The following is a 22,959-nucleotide window of genomic DNA, read 5'->3' as shown; positions in this document are numbered from 1 at the left end:
AAGGAAACATTTAATATCAGCATGAAATGGCTGAAGTCCCAGAGCCTCTGCAGTCTGTTCAGTTTGCTCTTACGTTTTATCGGAAAAAAATCTAATCTAAGTATATTTCGAGTTTAGAAGATATCACATGTTTAGCTGTGTTCTGTGTTGAAGTGTCACAGTGAACAAATATTTATTCCAGTAATCAGACTTTCTACTAATGCTACATCTAAGTTTTTCTTAAAAATGTGCAATATATAAGGTAAAGTATATCTGAAAAGTGAAAAAAGTGAATAGAAAGACATCTATATCTATAACACACCTGATTTAAATTGGGCGAAGCAGACATTAGTTTTCGTGAATGTTAAGGAGGTTAATATTTTGGTCATTCTCATTTCTAGCCCCTCTGGAAAACTTCAGGAAAATATAGATTAACTAGAGAAACAGCTCTAGATTACAGCAGAGGTAGATGGGAAGACACATATTAGAGGTAGTTGCAACAAATGACAGAAAACTCAAGGTAAGCCTACAAAAAGACAGAGGAAATTAAAGACAGAGAATCATCCTATTCAGTAGAATTTATCCTCTGGGGACCATGACTGTCTTAGAGAAGTTACACAACAATTCATCCCATAGTCGTTGAGATTATTGAGACCAACACGGCAACAATCCCTGCTATTAAAAACCAGAAATATAAACAGTACATCCCCACTCTACACTCTGAATTAGATAAATTAGTCAGGGAATAATAATAGAGAATTTAATATGCATGAATATAACAGGAGAGCAGAGGAAGACAAGATCTAAACTGTGTATCGGTCCTCACATGCAGTTTCTCAGGAGTAAACCCATCCAGCAACAAAGCTCTTAATTAGTCTTCTACATCTCTCTGTCAAAGAAGAGGCTTTGCTTATTTCTCCCGGAGTATTTCTCATATTACTTTTGGTGTATTAGTGCGCGGCGACAAAAGACACACTCAGGCTATATACTGCTTCCTCGAGGCCGCGCTGTGGAGTAATCTGATTATTCAAATAGATGTTAATTAGCTGATCCTTCAAAAGACGGCATTATTCAGGTGGATAAAGGCGAAACACATCTCCGCAGATTCCTGTAATGCCACAAAAAGAACGGAGCTCTGTCGTTTTTGTGTCTTTATTGTTTTTTATCTGCAGCAATTTTCCTTTTTTTTGTGTCTTTGCTCACTTGTTCTTCTGGTGGGACGTCGTTGGAGGAGGAACAATGGCGGCGGATGAACGACCCCGATACATAATACATATTCATGACGTTTGAGAGGCAGCTGAGTTGATCCACTTGTTTGAGACACAACAAAGGTATCCTCCTCCTGCCGCTCTGTTATCCTCCCTGCTCCCAATCCCTCCTCCGCTCCTCCCTCCATCGTTTGCCTGTTTGTCCCTCCTTAATTATCTTTTGAAATCCCCCCCCCCCCTGTTTAAACCTTTGTCCTGTTCCCATGTGGAGTCTATAAACAGGCAGCAGCCGTGTGCAGCTTTCTGGGGGGAAATAAAAAGGAAAGGAGGCGGGGGGGGGGTAGAGGGGGTTCTCAGGTTGATCTTCCGACTCTGCGAAGATTCCGTCGGTGTTTTCCGAGCTAACCTCGCCGCTGTGCTAGCCACGCGGTGTAAAATAACAACACACAAGAATAGCTTCAACAGTCTCATTTGTAGAACAATCGTGATTACAATAACATTGTTTGGTAATCCTTCTAAATAGGAGCCAGGAACTAAATCGGTTTGATGACGGTGGCGCTCGGCTAAGTTGCCTTTCACCGGTTTGTACGGTAATCCTCATTAACAAAACACTAATCCTCCCTCCGTGTTTCCGTGTTGGGGCCCCATCCCTCGCTTTCTCTCGTTCTCTCTCTCGCTATCTCTCACCGAAACTTCGCCAAACTTCTCGTCCCACTTTACCAGAAGAGACTCGGATCAAAATCCCGTCGACTCTTCAGCCGACGCAGGAAGGATTCAGCAAAGTTTACTCAGTTGTTAAGCGCGGGGCTCACAGATGTCACAAGCCTATCAGCGTCAAACCGATCTGCAAATGTTTGTGCGTTCATGGTAAATTATGAATTATGGTTATTACGTTCCTGCGCCCCGTGTGTGAAACACGAGAATCTGTGTTGAACAAAGGATTGAGGAAGCTCGGCTCGTGTCACTTGGCTTTCAGAGCTCCATGCAGTTGAGTAACAAGCTGAACAGGAACATACTGATCAGTGTTCGGAAGATTCAGGTTTCAACTGTAAATGGAACAAATTTCTGGGGTCACAGCTGCAGCTCGATGTTGGAATATAAACTCAAACATGTGAGGAAAAAGTCCTGACTCGTATTTATTAAAACTAAAAAACAGTATAGTGGGAAGAAGAGTCTCTGAAGAAGAATGAACTGCATTTTGACAGCTGTTTACCTTTTGAATACCTAATTTGAGAGGGAATCAGAGAGGCTGCACACGTACATGTAAATCAGTGGAGTTTGAGAAAAGACACCTCACAGTACTTTTCACACATCAGACTCTCCAACAGTTTGATTTGTCACGTTTGTATATATTGAATAACTTTGTCTATATGGCACTTTTCAAAAGAAAGTGCTGTTTTTAAAGACAAAATTATCAAAGTCAAGTTTTCATAAATCAAAAGAAGACAAATAAATTAAGTAAATAAAATGTTACTTGAATAAATAAATACAACCTTATTCTGTGAGAGAGAAGCTGTGTGTGCAACTCCATTATAATCACTAATGTTGTTTAATTTTCATCATTTATTAAACACAACCAGTAATTAAAGTTATATAAACCAGTAACCACATTTACTCTGACTGTACATGACAGTTTTATCATTACCCAGAATCCAACCTGTTATTTATTGAACACACCAGTTGTTCCCTTTGTATTCACACCACCACAGTTTGACCACTGAGATGAGCTGAAAGTACGTAAACATTATATTTAATCGAAGCTGCCATTGATTTGTTTTTAACCTCCTCATAGTATCAAATAAAGTAAATACATAAACACAGCTAATACATTTCCAGGCTCCACACACCGCCCCCGACACGCCCACCGCTGTCGGCTCCTCACCCACAATCCTTTGCTCTCTAATTATTCAAATAACAGACAGGAGCGAGAGCTGTGATTCGCCAGCCCTCTTCAATTAGTGTTGTGTTAATTAAAGAGCATCATCAGGTTCTCGTTAGTGATTAAACACCCGAGTGTGATTACTTAACTCAGCAGGACTCCTGACAAATCATCTGCCCCCTGATCTCTGTGTGGTTGAGAGTGTGTCATGTGAGGTTGTCTGTGTGTGTGTGTGAGTGTGTGTCATGTGTGCGAACATGTTTGTGCATTTGAAATTTAGCAAAGCTAAGGCGCAAGCAGAGGGAACAGATTCTCCCTCTCATGCTGCATATAAATGCTGCAATGCTCACTGCATATGCAAAGCTGTGAGGACGTGTGTGTGTGTGTGTGTGTGTGGTTGTGTGTGTGTGTATGTGTCCGATTAAAGGGGGATTTTTGTTCACTTGCTGATGAGGTGTCTGAAGTAAGTTAATTGCCTATCAAGAGAGCAAGCCAGCACTTCATTCTGTGTGAGTGTGTGTGTGTGTTTGTGTGTGTGTATATGTGTATTTGTCAGGGCCTCTGCATGCTTGTCTATGTCACTTCACAAGCTAATTGCCCTTCATAGGACTGCCGGAATATGCATAAGTCCATGTGAATAAATATGAATGTGCTTTATACTAATTCCGCGATGGGAAGTGCATTTAGTCAAATGTTGTTCAAAGATGAGTCTGATGTCGTTAATGCAGAATCTGTTGTTTGTGTAGCCACAGCCGTGTCAGCTCTAATCCCGATAACACACTAATAACACACTAAGTGGTTCTCTGATGGGTCCTGTAGTGGAAGTCCAGAGAATCAGATCTCTGTGTAGATTCTCTTTCACTCATGAACAACACAACACAACACAGTGGATTCTCAGCTCCGACGTGTTCACAACAGCAACAAATCCTTCTTGTTCAGGGAGGAGGTAACGTCTCACTCGGACATTTGCGTTCACATGTCGTTTAGCAGCAGGTGCTCACTGAGGGGTTCACACAGATATGGGTCTTTCTGTAGGTTTCTGTGTCAGTCGTGTTCCACAGCATGAGAACATAAACTCAGTTGTGAGAGTAACTTCACGTTTACTTTAGTCTGTTCTCCAGGACTTGACTTGAAATCCATTATATGCTGCTTCATACTTCTGCTCCACCACAGCCCAGCAGGGGAATATTGTACTTTTTTACTCTACTGAAGATTGTCTGATATTTATCTCCTCAAACATAACATTACCAAATATATGCGACCGAGTTTTGGAGCCACACTGAAGAGGAAACTTGAATCTTTCAATTTTGAGGTGCATGCGTTGAGGATAGGTTAATATTAGGTTGAGGGTTAAGGTTAGGGAAGACGTCAGGACATTAATGTACGTCAATGTAATGTCCTGTGAAGTCATGGAGACACGTGTGTGTGTGTGTGTGTCTGTGTGTGTGTGTGTGTGTGTGTGTGTGTGTGTGTGTCTGATGTAACCCCAGCAGGGCAGTTTACCTCCAGAGGACCGAGATGCTAATTAAGATGAATCCACCTCCGCTCCCTCCTGGCCCCGCCCCCTCTCTCACATTCATCAGTGTTATGCAAATGAGCGTGTGCCAAATCACATCTGAGGCCACACAGATCACAGCCAGCACCGTCCCATCTGACTCCCGGTAATATAGAACGTTTAATAACACTGTGTACACACTCACACACACACAGGGAAAAATCAATATCCATGATTTAATAACGCAATGTACTGATCCAACTGGTTTCACAGGCCTTATTGCTGGCCACAAGAGCATCGCCACGACAACCGGCACCAGAATAACAGATCTGCTGCGAGTGTGCTAATTGAATGCACGCACATATGTGTGTGTGTGTGTGTGTGTGTGTGTGGGTGAAGAAATGGATTGGACACTCTTTACTTCTGGAATGATGAAGTAGGATTTAATAAACTAGCAAAAACACACAACCAACACACACACACATACACACACACACACACACTCACACACACTGATACCCTCAGCAGGTGAGCAGAGCTGAGTTGACACTTTGTCAGCACAGTGTAATTTGACATAATGAATGCAAGCATCGTTACTGCTGTTAATTGGCCAGACTAATTATACTCCGAGGACGTCATTAGAGAGAACCTGCCGCTCCAACTGTGTGCATACTGTACATACGTGTGTGTGTGTGTCTGTGTGTGTTTGTGTGTGTGTGTGTGTGCGTATGTGAACGAGTGCGGTTGTTCGAGTCGTGTCGGAGCAGACGGTGGGAAAGCTGCAGGAGACGGGAGGTGGGGTAGATATCAGGCAGGGGTGAGGCGGGAGGAAGAGGAGCGGTGCAGGTGGCCACAGGATTGATGAAGGGGGGGAGGAGGCGGGGGCGGCGGGGTGAGGAAGGGCCTCGTTTAGGGCACCGCGGAGTCGGGTGAGGTCAAGCCGAGGAGGAGGTGACGGAGGAGGGTGGAGGAGCGAGGGGAGGAGTCGGTCAAGTGTCGAAGAAGTCAGAGTCGGGAAAGTTTATCAGTGTGTTCGGCCAAAGTCAGAGTGACTGTTAAACTGCCTCTTGATTCACAATTCATCGTTTATATTTATTATAAAGAAAGAAAGGTCAAGTGTGCACAACTTCTAGGGATTTTCATTCATACTAAACCTAGTGAAGCCTCAGTGAAATTCATTCATAGCATAACTTCATCACTCAAACATTAGTGTCTGTGCTAGTTTCAGACAAATCATTTCCCCATCCACCCCATGTTTAAAGGGAAATGCACCTATTAGAGCGTCCATGTGTTGGTCAGTCACTTTGTTGGAGTTATCTCAACTGACCAACAACAACATGCCCTGAAGTCAGTGGCTCAGTATTTCACTGTCATTCTAAAGGCACATTATGAAAATAGTAATACACAATTCCATTTTAATAACAATCCAGCCCTATAATAGCAATGAGCCAAAGTTCACCTTCACCAAAACACGATTAGAGCTCCACGTCTTTATCCAAAACCAATAGAAACCAAATAGATGAAGCTCTAGTAAATCTTTCTCCAGGCTTTTTAAAAATAGACACAAGTTGAACTGTCCCCATTATAAGAGCTTTTCTGTGGCAGCGTCTGAAAACACAATTCTTCATCTGTACAGCAATACAACAGAATTTAATAAAAACTAGAAAGACAAGATGTCAGCGGCTCGTCGTGGCTGAAACAGCATCAGTGGAGTATTTACTAAGTCGTCCATTACAGCCGAGCAATTTGAGCAAATTCTGAGAAACAATATGGGCTCACAGTCCACTGACGAGGGGGGGGTCGGGTCTGCGACAAGTAAAGCGTGTAATTTCCTAATTCTGATCTTGCAAGACAATCCGTCCTTATCAGTGTCTGATTCCCGCATCGGAGGGAAAGTAGACGGAGAAGCTGCAGGCCATCACACACACACACAGAAACACACACACACACACACACACACACACACACACACACACACACACACACACACAGAAACACAAACACAGACACACAGAGGATGGAGGCATGAAATTACATAAAGGAAAGGGATACAGATAGAAAGACTGAGAGACTAGTGAGAGAACAAACAGGCCTATCAAACGACCACAGACCCAGATAACAAGATAAGGCCTAATCAATCAATCCTTGCACACAGAGAGAGATTGCGCTAAGTGGCTCATGAGTCCTGCCGAAAATTAAATCTGCACACTCCTTCAAGTAAGACGGGATGGAGGCAGAGGGAGTTGCAGGGAGAGAGGGAAAGAGTGAGGGGGGGATAATAGAAGGTAATTTCATCAGCATGGCCCATGATGAAGCTTTTACACGGTGGTTTGAGAGGCCAAACTAAAAGGCTGGAGGTTTGGTGATATTGAATATGAGTGGTGTGTCATGATTAGATTTGTAAGACGATAGCGAGGAATTAGATTATAGGGCCTAATGCGGATATCTGAAAGGGTGTCAGAACTTAAGGGTTTCGTCTGTGTGTGTGTGTGTTTGTGTGTGTGTGTGTGTGTGTGTGTGTTGAAATGTTCTTCCTACAGAGGAGCCTGACACACTGTGATTCACTTTAATTCACTCACTCCAGCTTCATCCATCCTCTTCATGCTGTTTCAGCTCATGTAGACAAAAAAAAAGGGGCTGCTACATCAAAGAATACTTAAATAGAAAAATAATTAAAAAAAAAGGCAAAGCAGCGTGAGGGAAAAATAGAAATAAAAAAAATCAAAGATGGGAGCCAAGAATCGTTGAAACAGAAGTGCCAGTGTTCCACAGGATGATAAATCGTTTTCTTGGTTTTCTGCTCCGGTGCCACAAAGGCAAAGTGTGTGTTTCATTTGGCGTTGCTTAATTTTTCGGTCGCTGGAAAAATGTCTTCACGAGGCAATAATTAAGACTGTTCAAATGTTTATTCTAACATCTACACTGTGTGTGTGTCTCTGTGTGTGTGTCTGTGTGTGTCTGTGTGTGACAAGTCAGCGTAACACCAAACACTCGTAGAGACGGATGTTCCCGATGACGGACACACTGAGTTTCACTGTCTCGACTCGCTGAGGTCACTCACATCACTCAGGAGTGTTCATGTCTCTAATGTGAACCAATGAGACTTTTTAGAGTAGAAGTAAGAGTTTAATTTATAAGTGATGAAACACATTCTTAGTGAATTCTATTTTGTACAACGACTTCAGGGAATACACTTAAAGTCGCAGAGAGGCCGACTGACCTGACCTGTCACCTGCGCCCATTGGACGGTACCAGCTGTCAATCACACGGTGTACACGCCCCAATGCAACACAGTGTTTTATTGTCTTTTAAATTAACCAAGTGAGCATCATGCTGAAAACTTGAAACTAGAGATTGAAACCAACAACTCAAATGTTAACTGATGTTCTAGATCAAGAGAGAAGTGGAGTCATTTTCTGCCCAAGTGCCTTTGGGCAAAAATACTGAACCTCAAGTTGTCTTATGTGTGTGAATGTGACATCTTCTGTGAAGAGCTCTGAGTGGTTTATTAGAATAGAAAAGTGTTTTTTATAAACTTAAAATTGGAAAATTACAAAAATTCCCAAATAAAGTCCAAGTAACTGAAGCTCGGTTAAGTTTCTGACACGTAAAGCGTCTAATATGAACAAACACACAACCACAACACAAACACAATATGGACACATCCAGCTTAGAGTAAGTCCAACAGCCACATCTGACACAAAGCAAAGGCCTCACACACACAAACACATACAAACACACACACACACAAATCCCAATAAAGTTGTCTTAGTGTTGCTTGGCAGGGAGGGTGGGCGGGAGATTCATGATTTTTAATATGCAGAGCAACTGGAAAGTGGAAAACCAGGCGCACACACACACACACAAACACACACACACACACAGAGACACACACACAGCAGCCTCTGAGCTTCCACACGAACCATGAAGATGTTTTTCTCCTCGTGTGGTGACAGACAGCAGCTAACACACAACAGATCGCTCCCAGTAGAGAACACGCAGCCCTCACATCATTAACACCTCCTGCTGCGTTCCACTGAGCTTCAACTGTCTGGAGACACAAAGCCAGGGGGGGGGGGGGCAAGAGACGAGCGCTTAGGACACTGAAGAAAAGGTGCTATAAACCTGTGTATTTATGTATCTGCAAATGTGTGTGTGTGTGTGTGTGTGTGTGTGTGAGTGTGTGTGTGTGAGTGTGTGTGTCTCCCAAATGACTCGGCTCATCTGCTAATTAGTCAGGAGCAATTAAGTACACTTAAACTAACCGCACAGAGAGAGGCAGCCCAAACACACACCCAGGTAAACAAATAACCAGAAGCAGGGCTCACTCGAAGCACATCGGTTATCGAAAGCAAAAAAGGAGTAGTCGAAAGGAAACAGGAGAGAGAGAGAGAGACAGAGAGACAGAGAGAGAGAGGAATAATTATCTGGGCGAGGAAAGAGCGAGAGGAAGAAAAGAGTAATAAGGAATGAAGGAAAAAAGGAGGAGAACGAGACAATCATAAGTCCCAGTGGACAGATTGGAGCAGAGTGGATCCTATCACATGCTATCTCTCATTTATATGCTAATTCACACTCTTAACGGGGAGAGGGAGAGAGTGACGCAGGGCGAGCAGGGTCTAATAAATACCGACTGATTGCTGTTTGTTCATTAGTGGCTTTGTGTTTTTCTGAAGACGCGTCGTGGACCGGGCCGTACGATTTCCAAACCAAAGACAAACTGTGTCTCATATCGAGTATTACCACGTCGGGAGTGGATGTTTGAAATGAAATGAGAAAAATACATAAAATAAAGCCAGAAAGAGAGATGTTATCACTGTAATTCAATTTGGATTAACGCCGCAAATCATCTCCTTTCATCCCTCCTCGCTCCCTCCCTTCCTTCACTTTTGTTCCTTTATGATACTGATAGCCACTTGAGTGCTTCTCTCATTTTCTGCTCTAAGCTTTGGCTGCCGCTGATCTCGGTTCAGGTCAATTAACAATAAATATGAGCTCACATGCACACACAATAATACAGTGAGTCAGTGGAGTAGTGTGTGAAGTGTATCGGGCTGCCACAATGGACGATCAAAGGAGCAGGAGATAGTTTTTTAAGACTTTCAGTTATATACCTCTGATGGGGAGTCGAATTCAAATAATGAAAATCTCCTTTATTTCCCTTTTGGACCTATTTTAGGCTTGTTTTACGTTTGTTATATCTTCATAATGAATTCCTCTTTTCTTATCCTTTAAATAAAAGCAGATTTCACGTGTTTATCATGAAAGTGAAGAACATATAAAACTGGAAAATCACAGAGTCTGAATGTTACGACGGCTCTAGAATCTACCAAAGCTTCTGCTTCACTTTCTGTAAACAAATGTTGAATTTCTCACTCATTATTTCCTCTCATTAGTCTTTCTGGAAAACAATTCCAGCAAATTCTTTGTGTTTACATTTCAATGTTCAAAGACAAATCACCGTCCACTACACCAGCTGCAATAAAAAACAAAACAGAAAAATGTAACTTTCTCACATGAAACGTACAGACCCTGCAGAACAGACAACAGTCAGTTGTTCAGACCAAATCATGTATTCAAAGATGGACGACATGCGGCAACCTAAAAGTGAGGCCAAAGTGCCTCAATCGGCCCCCGGTGGCCGGCTGCAGTATAGGCGTACACCCCCCACACACACACACACACAAATGTATGGGAGGAAGTGGAGACGGGTCGTCCATCTTTATATAGATGTGGACGTCTACAGTCTAAGTACGTGAAGCAAGCTACACAAGAGTAAGGCTCATTTTCAAAGCTGTATCGTTACTCATTAAACATTTTAAATCAGGTTTTCCTGGACGCTTTTTATTTCGTTCAATTCCCTGCAGCCTCACTTCCAGACACGAGAGGCTTCAGCCACAAAGCTTAAAAAGTCACACTGCAGACAATCAGTCCAGCAGCAAACAGACAAACAGACAAACAGACAAAGTTAACAACAAGCTGGTGAACACAGGGGGAGCGTCTGGCAGCTGAAGGTGGTGGAGACCAACAACAGAGCTAAAAGCAGAGTGAATAGTGGACTAGCACTGTGTGTAGTTTATCTACACAGTATATATCTTACACTTATTTCACATGTGATAACATTTAGTCACATGCTGTTTTATATGTTCCATTACTGTGAAAATATTTAAAAGAACTTTACATGTTTTTTGTAGAATCGTTCTAACCTTTCCCGAACAAGCAACACACAACTACAATCAATTTGTTTGTTTTTAACACAAATTTGACTTAAAAGACAAAAATCTATTACAAGGACCAACATGGGGACTCAACAGTTATAGGTCCTCAGAACATGTGTAATGCCGAGTCGACACAAACACAAATATATAGACATTATCATTTGAAGGACATAAAATAGACTTGCAGACATAGAGGTATTTATGGCTTAGCAGACATGAACGCAGACATGAACACCCCCCCCCCCACACACACACACACACCCACACACACAGATCATTACCCTCCTGGCTTGTCACAGACACTTAGAGAAACACAAAGAGGGAGACATGAACCAAAGTCCTGAAATGATTTTTCCTCCTGTCACCACCACAGAGGAGTGTGTAAGTTTTACTCTATCTGTGTGTGTGTTTGTGTCTGTGTGAGACCACATGCAAAGGGTTTCCACGGGCGACATCCAGAGGTTGTCGGGGGGGTCCCCGGGTTGTGATGGCTTTTCCAGTGTTGTCGTCACAAAGACACACTTATACTGAAACAGCGCCGCTTGACAAAAACATGGCGGAGGAGGCGCGGACACACACATATGAAAAAAACAGGTCAGAAAGCAGCAGACACACACACACACACATTGTGTTGCGCTGCACAGGCGTCCATCACAATCCACACACATCGTCCTCGTTCCTCCTTTAAAATCTGTGTCAACACTTTTTCTCCTTCTCGTGGATGTGGAACAGATCGTGCTGAATATAAAGAATCGTGTATATGTGTTTAGTGCAGTGTTAATATTTCCAGATGGATCTTTTTCAATAAAGCAGCCGACTGAAGGAAATCAGATTACAGCACTCAGAGCTTCCTCGTGCACTCGGTCTTTACGACCTCTAACTGTGAGGAAGTCACATAATCACGTTATAATCACTAATCGTACGAAGAACAACTTTCAGAGCCGAGGTCGGAGGCTGAGTGGAGGCCGGGCAGGTTCCTCCATGTGAAATCATGAAACATTAAACTATTAACACAATATTGGATATTGAACGTGGGTGTCCAGATACTTTTTAGCGTTATTATCAAGCACAGTATTGATCTGATCACAGTGTTGTGAAGCGTTTCCAATAGACTCACTGTTTCAGTTTTAGCTTCACATCAGTGTCGTGGAACTCGAGGGGTCACAGTGACAACACGGTGAGAAGGTAGACGGAAAAATAAAGATGGACGACGTGTCTCTAACTCCATCTTGCTCCATTTGGCACCAGGGTCTGACCGGGAGGGATTGTGGTGCAGAGCCGACGCCCATTACACAGGTTCAACCAATGGCCGACAGTCTCAGCTGTCAATCATGATGTTTTATCCCGTTTTCATAGCATCAAATAAACCTAAAAATACTTTATTTTAAACACACGTGCAGAGTGTAGCCTGCTCCCTGATGCAAGAATCCACTTTATCGATGAGTCTCTTCACAATCCATTTCTTCTCATTGGGGGAGGCGGGGTCTAATAGTACCCGCCTGCTCTGATTGGATCAGTGGATCAATCACCCTCTCGTTATCGAAAACGTGAACATTCAACTTTGTAGAAAGTACAGATATTCGCTGAGACGTGAAGTTGACTAAAAGTGAAAGTAGCTGAAAATAAATCTACTTAAGTAAAGTATAGATACATGAAAAATACACTTAAGTACAGTAACAAAGTAAAAGTACTTGTTGTGTTTAGAGCAGTGCACCATGGGAGACACTTTACGCAACAAGACTTTGTTCAAAAGGTCACAGTAAATCCCCCAAACCCAGTTTTACACAACCATTCATCCCAGACAAAAGTCAAACACGTTAAAGTAGTGAAGAGGATCCTCAAATTCTGAAGGAAGCTTCTGTTTTACTGCTAACACGATGAGAAGTGTGTGAAACCACCAAACCAACAGGTTCATCGTCTGCTCAAGTCGAGTTTCTGCATTTTTCTAAATGGATTAAACAGATCGGAGCGGAGAGTGAAATCACATTATCTGAGCACAGAGTGGAAAGTGTTTAAAACTCTGTGTGAATAATGTGTGAGGCCACTGTGTTATGTTAATGAGCCGCCGCTCAGATGTATATTTAAAGTCCCCGTGTTGTAAATGTTCCTCGCCGAGTCGACTTAAAGGAACATTTTCACCCCCGAAGATAAACACGTGCCCGAGTGGAGTGGGGACACGACTGATTCCGACTCACAGCAGTTCCTCACGGTCGGAGGAGGAAATCAACAAAGGTTTTCACACATAACAACAGGAACAGATGTTGCCTTTAGAGAGGGGAAGATTACACACTTTTGTGTTTTCACACTAGAAGATATGGAAAGAAAGAAAGAAACAACAACCAGGAGCTGAAAGTCAATTTCCCTAACCGTTTCCTTTTCTGTGTCATTTCGCGCTTTTTCCTCTTTGCCTCAGTAAACGGATATTCTAACCGCGGCAGAGAGAAACTGTTGTTGTGTTGTGTTGTTCTTTGTTTTGCGGTAGAGTTACAAATGTTTGTGCCCCTCAGCTTCCTCACATCTGTATCTTTTACATGAGATTGACAACCAGCTGCTGAACTGCTCAGTTTGTGCTCGAACATCTGAAAGTGTTTCATGTCATCTTCTATTTTATGTTAATAACAAAAACATTAGTGTACGTTTGCAGTGTCTTTAAAGCTCAGAAATCTAAATTCAAGTTCCCTTCATGTGGAAGATTACAGGTTGTGATGATTCACAACTGCAGTGGGAATATTTATATTTAAAAATAGGGCCCAGAAATCTGAGCTACACACAAAAATATATAATTCAAATATAAGGATGAGAAAAATGTACGTTCTGAATATATTGAACATTCATGATAATGTCCATTTTATCTCTCTTCAGCACTGTAACTAATAACATACTTATGTATTTGTATATGGCACAATTTAATTTGAGGACAACGCTTTCATAATAATATTATTCAATCTTGAATAACTTGCATGAATGTGATATTTTTCCTTTGCCCCCCCGCAGGAAATTCTCTATTCTAATTCTTTGTTAATTAAAAAAGTTTTAATGTGTTAATAAAATTCTGTTGTTTTGATTTTACATACTTGTTCCTAAAACCTGGTTATAACATATTGTCATATTGGTTTTAAAAAGTATCTTGAATTAACAAATTGAGTGATTGTTTACTGCTGTGGTGATTAATGTACAACTCAGCATAATAATATTTTAACAGGTCTTTTGAGAAAGGAGAAAGAGAAAAGATGATTGATGGAGTTTGATGTTCTCCTCGGCCAGACAAATTAAGAAACTTTCATATATATAAACTAACTTTTCTTTTGACAATATAAATTAAAAACACATATAATACAACGAACCCACGTTTCTCCAGCTGTGTCTGACTCAGGCCTGATTCGGTTTCCTGTAGCGGACCAAAGATCTGAAGGTGCCTAAGTGACATGGAAAGGCTCATGCTGCCTCCTGCTGGTGAGACTGAGGAACAGCAGCAGCTTCCCTGTTTTAAATGATCAACTATGAATCTGGCTGAGGCTGAAATATTGTTACGACTCGAAAATATATATTGAATTAAAAACATTTCCTGTGTAAAATTAAGAAAGTACTGAGCTGATAACATAAACAAGTCAAGTGTGTATGACTCTTATTTTATGATATAGAGCAACATGATGCAAATTTATTGAAAATCTAGGTCAGTTTCTCCGTTGAATTATAAGATTATTGTTAGAACAAACTTTTTACAATATTCACATCCGACAAATATAAAGAGGTCAAGAACTCTCACCATATGTACAACATTACATTTCATTAAGTAGCAACTAATTATGTTTAAAGCGAGCACTTTGGTCAAGAATACACATATCGTGAAAACATTAAACAGGTCATTTAAGCTAAGAAACATTTAACACATCTTCAAATCCAATATGGACCAGTTCTCCCATTTAGTTTAGATTAAAAACTCCTGACCCAGACTGGAATCCTGCGTTTTCTCAAACATGGAAACATTTAAGAACAACACGTGAGAAAGTGACAAAGTAAAAAGAAAAGAGCAGAAAAGAGCACAACCTGATTTCCAGTGACTTTGTTACACACGTTTCTGTATCAACTCGTCATTATATTTAGTTTACATTTTTTGTAAAAGAGTTGATTTGACTTATTCTTTCTAATTATTCCGACACCACATGAACAATTAGAAAGGTACAGGCAGTTTTTACAGATCTCGTATAGTTAGAGATTTTATAAAGACATCTTTTGAATTTGGATATAAAGATTATGTCTCCTTAGATTTCCCTTCTTTCTGTCTTAATATTTGTACATGTTAAATCGTGTATTCATTTACAAAATGAAGGAAAGGCTGTGAAAAAGCTCTCAACCACCAGGTAGGGAAACATTACATCTTGTAAAACCCCTCGTGTAAAATAACGATCCAGTTTAAAAAAGAGCTCGTCAAAGGTCAGGGCCCGACACGGACTGGTGATTGGCCGAGTTTCGCGTTTGTCCCGAAACGTTCACAGTGAAACACATTAGTGGTTAAAAGGAGAAATGTAGTTTGACGTGAGCAACAACACGAGGGTCAGAGCGTGGAGGGAGCCGACCTCCGCCATGACTCCTGTTCCCCATTAACTCCCATTAGCATCAGTGTGACTGTACACAGGCAACATTTCAATAAGTACGGAGATGTTTAGAGGGTGTGTGTGTGTCTGTGTGTGTGTGTGTGTGTGTGTGTGAGCATTAAGTAGACAGATTAAGACGAGAAGGGGATTAAAACTAACAAGCGGGGCACTGAACCCGGCTGGTGAGTCATCATCCCCCTCAACATCATCCATGTGTGTGAGTGTGTGTGTGTGTGTGTGTGTGTGTGTGTGTGTGTGTGTGTGTGTGTGTGTGTGTGTACGTCAGATCTTTAAGGCTGGGGTGGGTATTTTCCTTAAAGCACTGAACGTGACAGAGCGACTGACAGTGTCCCCTGAATCACTGACATTAAGACGATAGCACGAGGCATCACAGACGGAACCTATGAGGAGCGTCATCCCTCCTTCTTGCTCCCCCAGCTGAACAGTTTGGCCTTCTTCTTTGGTTTGTCCTTCTTTACGGCTGAGAGAGAGAGAGAGAGGGAGAGAGAGAGAGAGGGAGAGAGAGGGAGAGAGAGAGACAGGGAGAGAGAGAGAGAGAGAGAGAGAGAGAGAGAGAGAGAGAGAGAGGGAGAAAGAGAGAAAGAGAGAGACAGACGGAGAGAGAGAGAGAGAGCAAGAGCGAGAGAGAAAGAGAGACAGATGGAGAGACAGATAGAGAGAGACAGAGAGAGAGAGAGAGAGAGACACACACATTTAAATGAAAAACAATTAAAAGTTTTCTTCTTTTTTAATTTTTTTAAATGCAGCTTGAACAGAAATTGTTCCAGTGAGAAATGGGAGGCGACTGTGACATCACTGTGACATCACTGTGACGTCACCCACTGGTTTCTGAAGCCTCACTTTGGCATTTTGTCCGGCGCCATCTTGGTTTTTGGAAACCAGAAGTAACCATATTTAGAGGATCGGGGGGTGGAGCCTGATTCGACGCGCACCCACTGGACGATGCTCGCTGTCAATCACACAGTAACCACACCCCCCCAATGCATCTGATGCTTTATCCTCCATTAGACAAAATGAACATCAGGATTTTTTGAAGATGACTTGAAACTAGAGATGTAGAACATGAACTCTTTAGGAAAATGTTTCACTGAGGTTAAGAAGCAACTGAGAAGTTCAGTCCTTTTCTCGTTGACGTCTATTTAAAACAGTGGAGTCGCCCCCTGCTGGTCATTACACAACGGTGCAATGACCTCCAGCAGAACGTGGGAAAAACATGGCTCGCTCTCTAAACTCCCTTCTTACATAAACATAAAGTTGTGTTTAAAGTTTGTTTGGATTTGTCAGTTTAACTTGTTCATGGCTGCAACTCGATATCAATTAATCTACCAAAGGGTTTCACAATTAATCAATTTACTATAAGTTCTAATGGAAATGGCAAAAATTTTCAAATCTCTTTTGTCCTTCAGTCCAAAATATTTAGTTTGTGATGAAATAAAACCGATTGAAGCAGCGGGAGCAAGTACATTTCTGGTCTGCCCCACTTATCTGGGTATTTCCGTCAGCCATGTTTTTGAGGAACACCCTGTAGGTTGGTGGTAAAGTCTGTGAGCTGTGAACCACGTGACCGAGCTCAGAGTGAACTGAGAAACTTTGGCGTTAACTTTTCGAATCCATTAAAGTGGGACGGCTCGTCTTTAGCCCACGGTCGGCGTTCGCTCGCCTGCAACATAACGACCTTTCACTGAAGTTCAATAAATCTCCTGGATTTCAGCCGCGCTCCGTCGGCCATGAATTGCAAATGAAGGCGGCTTCAACTCTGTGGTATCAGGGGTCAAATTAACCGGCTGCATTATCCATTTGTCTAATAGGAACACTGCTGACAGAAAGAGAGGCGGCATTTTGTGTGATGCTTTTTTCCATTAGCAGTCATTAGATCAAATGAGATGAAAACATCGCCCAGTGGCACCCTAACAAATGCAGGTTCACACACGGACACACACACACGGACACACACACGGACACACACACACCTTCATAAACCACAATGAGAATTCTATCTACTTCAATTAGTGGCACCAATGATGGAAATCCTCAATTGGATCATTTATAGAGCGACTAAGCTGCAGCGACACCGGGGCTGAGATAAGTAATGGACAGAGCGGGGGGGACACTCACTGAAATTCATCATCAACTTGTTTAGCTCCTGGTCCTCCTCGTCCTCCCTGAGAAGAAGAGAACGCACAAAGTGTGAGCAGCACAGATCAACAAGTCATTTGTATAGAGTTGACTATGAGACAGGTTTAGTGAGACAGCATAAAATAGAGAAGAGAGCCCCTCAAACATTTTCAAAGATTAAGGAGTCTTTAATAATAATAATAATAATGACCATGATTTGTATTTATAAATTGAATTTTAAAGTATCTTGGCAAAGATATGAAACATTATTTAATTTCTGGACTTTAAATTAAATTGCTTGTTTTTTGGAATTATGTAAACCTGAGAAGAATTATTTATTTTACGATATTTGGCTTTCATACTAGATGTACAATTTTGTAAAAAAAATCCAAACAACAACTTTTGCATCACTTTGAGATGGAAGTGCTGATGTTCAGCTTTAAAAGTATTTAGAAGTTTAATTTAACACCTTTTTAGACCATAATTAATTCAATTCTTAAGCTTTGTCACGTATAACCGATATAAAGGAATATCAGAGTCCCAGAATCACTTGCACTTCCCCATAATAGAAGATAAGGTAAAGTAGCCGTGTAAAGAATGAACCTTGATACACTCCGGTAGTTAATCAGTGTCTTTTCCAACTAACGTGTCCTCAGATTATTATTATCTGACGATAGACCTGGTCAGATCTAATGTGTCCTCAGATCTGACCAGGCAGAGTGAGGGACAATCTGTTCACGTTGGTTTTATTTCTAGTTTGAAATCTGTGTCGCTGAGAAAGAACTACAACACACAGAGACATAACAAACCACAGCTAAACATTTCTAATTAAAAGCTAATATAAAGTGCACCAGAAGTAGCGTTAAAACAAATTTAACATAATCAAAACCTACCTTTTATACTAATATATATAAAGTCAATTTCAGATATTTTAATCTAGAACCTTTCTAGACTTTTGTATACCTGCAGAAACCATGTATAGTTTCCACATCACCTAAAACAGGTAGAGAGTAAAAACCTTTGTTAAACCCAGGACAGAGTTTACCATCATATTAGGTATTTGGAGTTAAATCCTTCCAACAACACCCAGTGGAGCTGTGGTATTTTTCCAGTCAGTGCTCTGTGAGACCGGCTCTGCAGCATTGTTCACCTCTTTCTAGTTTCACTGGGTTTTAGCTTTGAGTCAAAAACACGATGAGTTGTTTTGAAGTCTCGTTCAACTTGTTCTGTTTGTCTTTGAATAAAATCGTCCTGACTCAGAATCCTGGTCTGAAACCTGGGGACTCGAGTCCGTCCTCGTTCAGACTCGTCTCTCTCGTGCACAACTTCCTGTTCTGTACTGTTCTTTTCTGTAACTGCTGTGAGAACCCACCGGAGTCTGTCCTCGTCCAGCCCGTCCACGATGGCGTTTCTGTCGTTGACGATCTCCACCAGCTTGTCCATCAGCTCCTTCTCCCTCTTTCTGTCCATGGCTGTTTTCAGACGGTCTGCACGCACATGTAAACACATGTATACATATAAATACACACGTTTCTCTTTCTTAGACTGTTGTGATGTGTTCTCTGAAGACCTCACCTGGTTTGTCAATCAGTCTCCTGAGCTCCAGCTCAACACTGGGCTGCTGCTCCTCCAGGTCCTGAGTTTTTCCTCTTCACAAACACACACAAGCGTCCTACTGTTACTTCCTTCGTTCAACACATATTTATTCAAATGGGCCACACACGTTGATGCCTGAACAGATTCGATGCAGTTTGAATCTAAACATCCTCTGTTGTTGAAATGAACCAATCAGAGGATCTGTGTGTGTTTTAATGACAACCTGTCGAAGAAATAATTACAAGGCACATTTTCTTTTTGGTACTGAATTGTCAATCCAATGAAAAGACCAAGAGCGTGTGTGACAGCATCAATAATCCTCTCCTGTCTGTGTTATTCAGCCTCGAGGCCAAAGGTTCCTACTGGAGACATGAGTCTTTATAAAGGGGGAAAGGAAACATTTAAACTTTAATATGACTGCGTATGATTTTCAGTTGTGGATTAATGCACGTTTGGTTTTATTGGGACTTAAATCTAATGATTGGTTTCAGTCTTTTCACAGAACTGGTCGAAGCAGCATCCTGCTTCTCTCTGCAGCCCGTGGGCAGTGATGTCTGCTGATCCAGGACAACCCGCTGGGGGACGGAGGAGGGAGGACACTGGGAATTCAAACTGTCAACCTTCTGGCCGCAAGTCTGTCTCACTAATCACGAAAAAGTGTACTGCCCCTTTTCTAAGTGTGTGTGTGTGTGTGTGTGTGTGTGTACTCACATGTAAACCAGTTCAGACTCCCGGCGCATGGCCACCTGCTTGTTCCTGATCAAGTTGAACCACTCGACCATGACCTCATCCTCATCTTCCCCCTCTGACACACACACAGACACACAAAAACAACAAACACACAGTTAATTCCAAATACACACCCAAAAATATGCTGAATCTTTTTTCACACCATATTCTTACTTCAGGAGGCTCACTGTGTGTGTGTGTGTGTGTGTGTGTGTGTGTGTGTGTGGTGTGTGTCTGTGTGTGTGTGGTGTGTGTGCGTGTGTGTGCTCATCTCACCTTCCTCGCTCCCGCGGAGCTTCACCTCCAGCTCCACTCCTCTTCTCTCCAACTCGTTCAAGCTGTCTTCAATGTTCTGAAGCTCCTTCATGATGTCCTCTTTAGGAATGTAGTCTGGCTTCATCTACACACACACACACACACACACACACAGACAGAGACACACACACATGCCCTCATTAGGAGACATCCTTCGGTCCCATTCCATTCAGTTTGACGCCTGGAGGCTTGTTCAGAGGACTCATATCTATGAGTGTGTGTAATTTGGTTCGGTACCTTCGAGGTCTTTGACTCCGACTTGGTGCCGTTTGCAGTTTGGTCTCTCGGAACATTCTGAAATCCTGAGAAGACAAAACACCAAAAGACATAATAAAAACAGTTAGAGAGGGGGGGGCTTTTTAGGGATTTCATGTTTTTGTCCAGCTCCTCACACAGAAGACCAGGTTCTCACCCTTCCATGGAGGTGACGTGACAGGGACACTCGGGGTAGAACCATGAGAGGGAGGCCCAGGAGAGGGCTCTGGGTTCTGGGGCTTTCCAGCTCCGTTTGCCCACGGTGGAGGAGCAGCAGGTCTGTGGGCGGAGGAGTCACAATATAAAAGTCCCCATTGGCAGTTTACCTGTTTATCAAATCAGGACCCAGGAGTCTTTTTGTCATGAATCACAGGAGCGAGAGGGAAGGTCACGCGGGGAGAGGAACTCTGAGCACCGAGCATATGTCGCGCCGCGGAGGACTCTGCTCGGCGCTGACACCACTTGGGGCACGCATGCGGTGGAAGAGGAGGCCTGACTAACTGACGGGGGCCGAGCCATTTGGAGGAGCAGCAGGTACAGGCTTCCTGTGGGAGGGAGGGAGGGAGGGAGGGAGGGAGGGATGGAGGAGTGGAATCAAAGGATGGATGGATGGACAGGACGTCAGAGGGAAAAAGCTGCGCGATAACAAACCCGGGATATGTTCTCCTCATCTGGCTTCACTGAAACTAACATCGGCCGTCCTGATAGAAGACTGTTAATAATACATAGATAAGCAGAGGATGTTTACTAAGCTCATTGTGAACATGTGACCCAGATAGAAACGTTAAGGTGATGTCAGAGGAGGGAAGGGAAGTTGTTATAACCCCTGAAGTTGGGGTTAGGGTCCAGGGTACCAGAGTGTTCTTTTTCGGACTGAAGAGTTAAACCACACGTCTTGCTTCAGGCCCCATGCACAGACGTTCCCTGTTGTTCTGGAGTCAAACCAGAAACACAGCACAATGTGACAAGGTCAATAAAACAAACTCACTTTGTGTCTTTGCCGACGGGTTTGAGCTTCGACCTCCAGTCTGCAGGGGACTCGTTCTCCGACGCTGTTCACCACAGAGACAAATCAACAGACACATGAGGTTTTCACTCTGATCCTTATTCACGGGGACAAAATGCTGCAAAGTCAAACGTCCCAGGGAGAAAAGAAGATATTAGAGGTTCCCCATTAGCCACGACCTGCTGCGTGTTTGGACTCGAACAGCAACTCTCGGGGAGCGACATGAAGATAATCACCGGAGAGGAACCGGCAGCTCCTCGGCACATTAGTAAGAGCACAGGGTGACGGGATGAAATGACTTTGGAATGACGAGGAGGTGTCATTGATGAAGCCTCTGAATTATGAATGAATTAAGCAAATTGGAGAGGGAGCCACGAGTCGGCAGATTATTTATTTGCAGCAGAAGAAGCGCAGCCTGACATTGTGCAATTATAGCTGCATGTGTTTTATCAGGTTAAAGATCAAACCTGAGTGAATTTACCTGAGGGGCTGGGCGAGGGGCTGCGAGGCTTCGGGTCCCCTCTCTCTGGAGTTCTGGTTCTCAGTCCGCCCCTGGAGGCCGGGGTCGGGGTAGAGGTCGGGGTAGAGGTCGGGGGGTCAACAGGCAGCAGGTCAGCGAGGAGCGATGGGTTGGCTCTCAGCTTCACCCTCCCTCTGACTCCCCCCGTCTCCTTCTTAGGAGTCTCCACCTGAGCAGGTCTGATTAGAGGCGATAAAGTATTATTATTATCCTCATAAATATTATTATTATTGCCATCCTTCACCACTAGAGGTCACGCAGAATTGAGACACAGCTATAGACTGTATATAAAGAGTGGAGGATATGTTAGCTCCTTAAAAGGGAAGCCACTGCGTCCTGATCGCCCCCTGGTGGCTGGCTGTATAAAGTTCATAAATCCTGCCTCCTCCATGTTAGTGGTTTGATGTTTTTTGTCATTTAGTTGTCATCACATGATGTTAGTTTGAGTGTCTTTTGGGTAAGTTTGTATTTATTCTGTTCTTTGACGTGTGATCTGTGTGTTTGAGGTTTAATTACGTGTCAGGTTTCTTCAGCGATGCACTCGTCCATGTTGGTTTGCTGCTGCTGTTGTTGTTGTTCTCCTCGGTCTGTTTCTTTGAGATGAAAGCTGCTGCTACTGCTGCTGCTGCTTTCGTCTTGTTGCTTTCAGCTTCTTCTGGTTTAAAACTCACTTTTCCTCCTCCACCTGCTGCTTTAGCTCTGTCTCCACCTTTATCCAGGTTTGGAGTTGTTTCATTTTTGCCGGAGATGAAAGCTGCTGCTCCTGCTGCTTTCGTCTTGTTGCTTTCAGCGTCTTCAGGTTTAAAATTCACTTTTCCTTCTCCTCCTCCACCTGCTGCTTTCGTCTTGTTGCTTTCAATGGCTTCTGGTTTCGAACTCCCCTTTCCTCCACCTGCAGCTTTAGCTCTGTCTCCACTTTTATCCAGGTTTGGTGTTGTTTCCTTTTTGCCGAAGATGAAAGCTACTGCTGCTGCTGCTTTCGTCTTGTTACTTTCAGCTTCTTCTGGTTTAAAACTCACTTTTCCTCC

General features: G+C 42.8%; 1 protein-coding gene across 1 annotated transcript in view; it reads right to left on the bottom strand.

Moving 5' to 3' along the window:
* Positions 1–14,441: 14,441 nt before the first annotated feature.
* LOC133953889 (MICAL-like protein 2) overlaps positions 14,442–22,959 on the bottom strand; it is a gene marked incomplete in the record, with an annotated part of 14,973 nt that continues 6,455 nt past the window's right edge. The window contains 11 exon segments of the mRNA XM_062388044.1: positions 14,442–15,855; positions 17,511–17,557; positions 18,883–18,997; positions 19,086–19,159; positions 19,818–19,911; positions 20,112–20,235; positions 20,388–20,452; positions 20,563–20,684; positions 21,394–21,457; positions 21,893–22,110; positions 22,448–22,713. Coding sequence (XP_062244028.1) covers positions 15,788–15,855; positions 17,511–17,557; positions 18,883–18,997; positions 19,086–19,159; positions 19,818–19,911; positions 20,112–20,235; positions 20,388–20,452; positions 20,563–20,684; positions 21,394–21,457; positions 21,893–22,110; positions 22,448–22,713 — 1,257 coding nt within the window.

Source organism: Platichthys flesus, chromosome 5, assembly GCF_949316205.1.
Source record: "Platichthys flesus chromosome 5, fPlaFle2.1, whole genome shotgun sequence".
Lineage (NCBI taxonomy): Eukaryota > Metazoa > Chordata > Actinopteri > Pleuronectiformes > Pleuronectidae > Platichthys > Platichthys flesus.
This window is presented reverse-complemented; position numbering and strand designations above follow the sequence as displayed.